Genomic DNA, 7,662 nt, shown 5'->3' with positions numbered 1-7,662 from the left:
CAGCTACTTGATTTCGCGAGAACACGTTCGACCTTAAGCAGATGTCCAGCAACTACAATATACTCGAGAGTGCTGTGAAGAAGACCATTCAGCCTTTGCTGAGAATGAACGCTATGTTGTTTAAAAAGATTGACAGGTGCACGCAGCGCGACAGTAGTTCCTGCGGTGCTCTTTGCCTTGTCGTGCTGGAGATACTGCCTGCTGGCGCGGAGTGGGATGAGGGAATGTACAATTTGGTGCCGTATCTACGTATGCGATATTTTTTAAGGTGCTCAGCGCGACACAGATAGCTGTAGATATCTATGAAGAGTAGATAAGATCCTTGTTAATGTGTTATCAAGCGTGGGAATAGCTACATTAGAAAGTCACTTCACGTTACTTGCATTTAACTTTCTTGACGATCTTTTTGGTTAGATTTTGTTGCTAAGCCGGAAGTTCACCGCATTCTTACGTCAATCCCGAGGTGCACTGTTCGATGATGAAAATCACTAAGTCGTACAGTTCCTATATATCGAGAAAACGAGGACTTCCGCCTACAGACACCTTCTATATCTTGCGCCCAAGCTCCATACTGTGCAGTTAATGCACTACTACCGTTTAATTCTGTTTAGAGGACTCGTGATGTGTGTATCGTTTTAATAGTGGCCTCTACAGTTTCCGGTAGCAGCAACACCAGCCTGCAAATCAATTAAACCCATGCACATATGTGAAGTACCGTGTACCTGAGCAGCTAATATCTGAGGATGATCATACTAAAAAACTGAAATAAACAATTTACCTATGTTTGGTACGGAGTCTCTTCCGCCCGACTGCATACATGCGCAAATACTAACTAAGGTCGTAATAAAACGACTCATTTCCAATTTCACCCTACCGAAGTCGTCGCCACCATGGCACCGTCACGAACGAGACCTCAACTTACACAGGAAGACGAAGATCGTGAAGCTCGAGCCCGCTGGGACAGCCTATTTGTAGCGGCAGACGCACGAGAGCGCGCGATATCCCGCGTTAAAATAATTCCCACTATCGTCGACAGTGACAACGAGTTGTTCACACCAGCCCCTAAGTACGAGCACGCTCTCACCACCCAAGGTCCCGAACGTGTCCTCAAAATGTGCAATTTCTCGCCACGCGAGTTTGATCAACTCTGGGATGTTGTCGAGGACCATGTCTTGTCGAAATGGAATGTAGGCCGTGGAAAGAAGAACCCGAACTCCCCCAAGGACGTCCTCTTCATGACACTAGCTGCCCTTAAACACTGTGGAAGCTGGGACACTGTTTCCGGTATGTTTCAGATGGATCCATCACCATTTCAGAAGATGATTAAGAAGTTCCTGTCCATGCATGAGCCGTATATGTACGAAACTTTCGTAACAGACGCCGAGAACCGCTGGACAATGAGGGAGTTGACGCTCACCGGAAACACATTCAAACATTTTCCCTGTGCTCGCTACGCAACTGCTGTAACATTCCAGCATGCTGACAGACCCGCGGGCAGCTTCAACGACGTTAAGAAATTCTACAGCGGGAAACACCACTTATATGGACACAAGGTGGGGGTTTCCGTACTTCCTATAGGATTGGCGATTAACTGCACGCTGTGGGCCCCCGCTGCAAAGTCAGACTACAGCGTGTTCTTGGACAACGAGAAGTTCCACCGGTCGGCAATGCAGAAGCTGGAAGATGAAGGGGATCTCAACGACGAAGGGCCAGCTCAAGATCGTTTCAAAAGTGATTGGGCTATACTAGTGGATAAAGGGTATCAAGGTCTGCAACGTAGATTCCATACTATTCAGCCCAAAAAGAAAGCGCGTGGCGCACCTCCTCTTTGCGGTGCAGAACTCGAGGAAAACGACCGCATATCCCACGACCGGGTGATCGTAGAGAACTTCTTCGGCAGATTGGAAAAGTGGTGGGGAGTCTGTTCCCAAAAGTGGACATGGGATAGAAATACCTACAACATGTACTTCCGGTCCTGTGTGGCGATAACGAATTATCACATCAGTTGCAACCCGCTACATCGAGATGATACTGTGTTTCACAGGCGCCATGAATCACGCTTGATCCAAATCGGGGCAGAGGAAGAATAAGCGAGGAAGAGAAAACGCGAAGAATACCGTGACAACCGGCGTGCTCGGCTTGAAATCACACCTCGGCGGATAAGACGATGCCGAAGCGTTGGTAGTCAACGGGCGAGCAATAATGGGAGCCAAGCTGCTAGTCCATGCAGCACAGAGTATGGATCAAGCTAAGTTTTGGCTTTCGCTATGTTGCATAGTTCACTACTTAGTACTCTACCGTTGGAAGCCTGAATGCGCTGTAGACATGCAAAATTCCAAATTCATATAGTAAATTCACAAATCAACGTTTACATTTTTCATTGAGTTGGTATGAATCATCTGGTTGCCACAATTCTACGTCATATAAGTAAAGTCAGCAGTGCTTTGTATCTCGTCGCGTACTTCGTTGGGTTCTAATGTAATAAGGAGTCTCGTCTTGGACTTTCTGGTCGGTTTTACCGATACAACTTAAACATTAAATGAGACCGCCCCAAACAAAATGAGTCTTAGCTAAATTTATTACAGCTGCGATAATTGCCTTAAAGAGTCAGTTCAACTATCGTCCCCAAATCAGACGATTTTCCAGGAGACCGTTTCAAAGGTTTGTAGCCAATCGTATGTAAAACTTAGGCTGCACGCACTAATTTCAGTTTGGAAATACGACTAAATCGACAAACACATGCAATGGCTTCAACCGCTCTAAGCAACACCAATAGGGATCTGGAACGCGATGTACCCGCAAACAGTATCGCCAGTGATGCCAGTGACACCAGCGACTGGGATACGGTGTCTGCCCAAGACAGCAGCAGCGACGGCGAGACATCCAGCCCAGAGCCTTTGGTAACAGAGAGAACAAAGCTAATACTAGCTACAGCATGCTGTTCAGACCTTTGCCTCGGCCGAAACGTAGAAGCTTCAACTGCGTTCCTGTACGGCTACATAGGAATGAGCAAAGAGAAACCAGCGAGTGTGTTTAATGACTTCCTTGGGAATAATTTCTTCTTATCAGCTTCAAAAGGTGTCAAAGAGCGCGAGAGGTATGACTACATTGCTCCTATGGCGGGTCGAGTGTGCAAAAAGGCATTTCAAGCAGCATTCGGGGTTAGCAATAACGCCCTAACCAAGTAAGTGATCAATAACTTTCTGCAACTGGTAAAGTCACTATTTTCTTTTCCTCAGATTTCGTGGAATAACCTCAAGTAATAAAGTCAATGTACCTGATCACAAACACAGCGGTAATAAACTCGCCCAAGTTATTAACCGTGATGATATCGCAAGTTGGTTCCGTGGATATGCCGATGAAGTTGTAGATCTTTACGGCGAAAACCCGATGAGGTATTAAGCGCTGGCGACATAGCTGAATTTTGGACTTCAATCCAGACAGCCACCCCTCCCCTCGTCAATAAGAAAAAAGTTGTGGACCTGCACAACAATATACTGCAATATGTTCCGCCTCAATATCGTGATGACCCCCTATACTTAGTTCCTAGTGAGCAGGAAATTCAAACAATTCGCGTCAAGAAGAGTACACGACGAACCGAGACTGAACAGGAATGATAAACAGTTTTGCTAAAATGTAGCAATAAATATAAACCGTACACTAAAATGAGTAAAATTAAATAAAAGGAAGGATTTAAAAGCTAATCCGTGATTACGACTGTAATTTTAGGCAAGTATACTACCTGTTGCTGCGATATACAGAATGTTACCCTATGAATTTGACTATTGTAAAGGCATATTCGGAATCTATACACCAAGAGCCATCAGGACATGTACAATTTAAAAAAAGTACTTTTTCGTCAAGATAGAGAGTTGATTTCTGAAAGGAGGGCTTCTGTCTTTGAATTAGCAAATTTGGTCGGAATTCACAATACCTAAATTTTGTAGAATAGAAATGGTCAACGTATCTTGAACGGTTGCCGTTGGCCGTTGGTGTGGCCATCAGAACGGCTCATCAGGACGGTCGCGCATGGCCGGAAAGAAGAGCAATGCCATGGCCGCGAAATACCCGCGCGCTAACGCACTGGTGGGGTCGGTGCTCAACAAGTACCACAACGGCTCGGAGCGCGCCGTAGACTCGTTCGTGATCCGCACGCTAAAGGAGCACGAGCCCAGGCTATTGGGCATTCAGTGTTTCCTGGATCAGGTAATCCCAGAAAATGAGAGGAGCTTGAGTATAAAAACTGAAGCCAACTGGTATACTCAGGGGCCGGCGGAGAACAGTCGACGTATCAAGGACGAGTCCCATGTGGCACAACACACCCCGTGTGCATCGGGCGTGTTCGGGGTGCTCTCGGTATGTGGAGGGCTTTTCGGGCCAGGTGCCATCATGTGAGTGGCTGAGAGCTTAAGCTGTATGTGCAATGGAGACTAATTTGCTACTGCTGCTGCTTCTCTTAGGCGACAATGGGATGCGTGCAGTGGAACGGAGGGAGAACCCGACGACAGAGAATCGGCGATGACCGAGTATGTGGCGACAGTGGATAAAATACTCCCGGGGTGGGACGAAGCCGTGCCGAATCATCCTGTAGCGAGTCCAGACAGATTCTGGGAGGATGACGCCGCTGCAGCTCAGTGTCCGCTGTGCTCTGTCGTCTTCTCGGTGCGTGAACGTCGCCACCATTGTCGCTTGTGCTTCTCGATCTTCTGTGCCGGCTGCTGCAGTCACGTTTTGGAGATCGCGTTGTGTCCTGGGGCGCCACGGCGGTCGCAACGGGTGTGTACGCCGTGTTTCCAGGCGGAATACCGAGCTCAGCAGCTTCGTAAAGCGAGGAAGATTAGTCGAGAAAATCAAGAGCTAGAGCAGAGGATTCGTGCAGTCCTCGCTACAGCTCGGCATTCATTTGCTGCTAAGCAGGAGGAGGAGCAGAAGCTACGGTCATTGGCCGTCGACGCTGGCTGCGACGTACAGGCTCTAGATGAAGCTATTCAGAAACAACACGGTGGCTCCCTTATCGGGTCTGCTCCAATGGAGATACCGATCCCGCCAGCAGCACACCGGTTTGCGTCTGCTCACACCTCAGTGGAAGCCTCGAACCAGCTCGCATTGGCACATCGACAGCTAACGATGAGCTTTAAAATGGCCCAGTGTCGCGCACACAAAGTTCTCGACAAAATGGACGCGACAATCGCAGCGTTGCAAGGCGCTTTGATCGCTCAAAGAGCGCCTAGCAACAAGTCGCCTCCCTCTGGCCACTCCGAAGACAACGGATGGAGGGTGATGATTCGACACACAGATAGCTTCTTGACCTCAACCGATCGAGAGGCGCTCCAAGTTGTTTCGGAGGATCTTTGCACTCAGCCTCCTTCCCCGGAGCAGTAGTCCAGTTGACTGCACTTCTTCCGTAGATCCGAGCATCGCAGTGCTTTGGTTGACTGAATGCCTGAAGGACAATCGGACGCGAACTTTCGTTGCGGATTTGGCTGAAGCCGTGCAAGCACTATTGGATGCATCCTCGGGCTCGGATACTGAAGACTCGGACGCGAACGAAGCACCGGTGTCTATGTCACGCCCCTCGTGGGAGAAGCCTGCTCAAACGGATCCACCTACGAGTGTTCCATCGGTCCCATCGTCGATGGAACTGGAGAAGGCGTACGAGCTAATTCGCTCTCAGTGCGAGACAGGCCCAGCGTCGGAATGGGACGAACAGATCCGTCTGGATGTAACTCGAACCTTTGGCATTTCAGCTCGCCGGCAGCATCGCAAGAGCGTAGATCCAAAGTCGCGTACTGTATGCAACTCAGCTGGGATCGCTATCCCTGTGGAGAAACGACGATCTGCTCTTGAAAATGTTCTTCGAGCTTGCGCGAGTGTGGACACAGATGTGGGGTACTGCCAAGGCATGGATCATGTTGCAGCGCTAGTACTTGCTGTGAGTGACTGGAACGAGGCACGCGCCTTCTGGTTTCTCGTCAGCTTACTGGCATCACCACGATTCGAACTCGAGAGGCTCTATGGACCGGGACTGCCCCACCTCAGTCTGCGTTGCTTTCAGGTAAGATATCCTTTCACAAAATTGATATATTATCACGAGACAATTAATAGTATTGTTATGTGCAGTTGGATCGTCTTCTAGGAATTCATCTTCGCCCGCTATGTGAACACTTTCACACTATCGACTTTCCCATCAGTATCGTCGCCACGGGGTACGTTCGACCTCTTTTTTAATGGGATAGAGACTCAGATACTAAGTTGTTGTCACCACTTTTCATTCTTCTGTCAGGTGGTTTATGACGCTCTTCACGAACATGGAAGCACTCTCGTACGATGTGGTGGTGCAGGTCTTCGAGGGTTTTATTTTCAAGGGGTGGAAGCAGCTCTTCCAAACAGCCCTTGCCATCCTACAAGATCTTCAAGGTCCCATACTCGCCAGCAGCTTTGACGAGATTCCTCGACTCTTCTATGACATTCAGGAGTATGCGGTGAGTTTCTACGACTATCTTTGTGATCATATCATCGTAACTCACCACATCTTGTTACTCTGTGACGTGGCAGCCTCGGCTTATGGACGCGGAGTACGTCCTCGCGCAATCAGCAAAGTTCGAGGTGTCTGATCGCCTGCTGAAGCGCCTGGCAAAGGAATTCGAACAGATAGCGGAAGTACCAACGACGAAATCGTTAGCAGCTAGAAGAGACGAGTTGAGGAGTGAAAAACTCGCAGAGCCTCGCAACAGCAGTCAATCTCCTCAGAGAACCAGAGCATTATCACCGCCGTCGTATCCGCGACCCGAAGACCCAAAGACGATGCTCCCACTCAAGAAAGACAGCGTTTCCAAGGCGCCCTCTTCCACAAGACACGCATCACCGTTGCAAATGCAATCCACTGCTGTTTGAAGCCAAAGTCAGTGATCTGCGTACAGTACAATAGTGAAGAATACGGCATACATTGACAGTGCTAGCTGCATAGCCTAAGCCTACAGCTTTCGTAGGTTCAAAAAGCCTTGCGCTTCCTCATCGATATCGTACGAAATCGCCACTAATGCTCTCGCCGGTAGCGTGAGAAACACTTCCACCGATAGGCCCGCAACGATACCGGCACTGTGGTGAAGACGCTGGGCACCACACGACGTCGCTTCCCTGCCTGGTGCTGTGCGCTTGAGCACCGCTGGCTCTCCGTTCACAAGCACTTGGATAGCGGGGCTGTAGTTGGTAAAGAACGCCGCTTGAAGATGATACAGCCCAGGCAGTAGTATCCTCACTTCGTCAGAGTGAAGTTGCCAAAGAAAATATCGGCGTTTGGTGTTGACAACCTGAGAGCTCCACTGGAATCGTTTGCTTTCGCTGAGATGGCCATCATTCCAAGACCTGACACACCGCAGTTTTTGTCAGTCATGATTTCCCTTTACAAGTGGGACAAGCCAGTCCTTACGTAGCGTGCCTGGTAGATCTCACTGTGGAGTTGCCGTGTGATCGCTTGCATCTGTGGGTTCAACTTTTGTAATTGATTTTTGGTCGCAAACTTATCCACCGCAGCCTTTTCCACTTGCTTCCTTACCTCTTGCAGTGCGTTCATCGTCGACTGGGGCGTCCAGCCAGTTCTGGCACATCCGCAACAGTGATTTTCTTATTCACTTTGCCGATGGAGCGCCTTCAACTCCTGCT

The 7,662-nt window shown here is 49.0% G+C and overlaps 1 protein-coding gene across 1 annotated transcript; it reads left to right on the top strand.

Moving 5' to 3' along the window:
• Window positions 1-4,029: 4,029 nt before the first annotated feature.
• PITG_04634 (uncharacterized protein) lies at window positions 4,030-7,619 on the top strand (the record flags this gene model as incomplete). Its single annotated transcript, XM_002905332.1, has 10 exons — window positions 4,030-4,206; window positions 4,267-4,391; window positions 4,461-4,662; window positions 4,918-5,277; window positions 5,450-6,055; window positions 6,121-6,206; window positions 6,284-6,482; window positions 6,990-7,022; window positions 7,080-7,144; window positions 7,565-7,619. The coding sequence occupies 10 exons, from the start codon at window positions 4,030-4,032 to the stop codon at window positions 7,617-7,619; spliced, it is 1,908 nt and encodes a 635-aa protein (XP_002905378.1).
• Between the last annotated feature and the right edge of the window lie 43 nt (window positions 7,620-7,662).

The sequence above is a fragment of the Phytophthora infestans genome, genomic scaffold (genome assembly GCF_000142945.1).
Source record: "Phytophthora infestans T30-4 supercont1.6 genomic scaffold, whole genome shotgun sequence".
NCBI lineage: Eukaryota > Oomycota > Peronosporomycetes > Peronosporales > Peronosporaceae > Phytophthora > Phytophthora infestans.
This window is presented reverse-complemented; position numbering and strand designations above follow the sequence as displayed.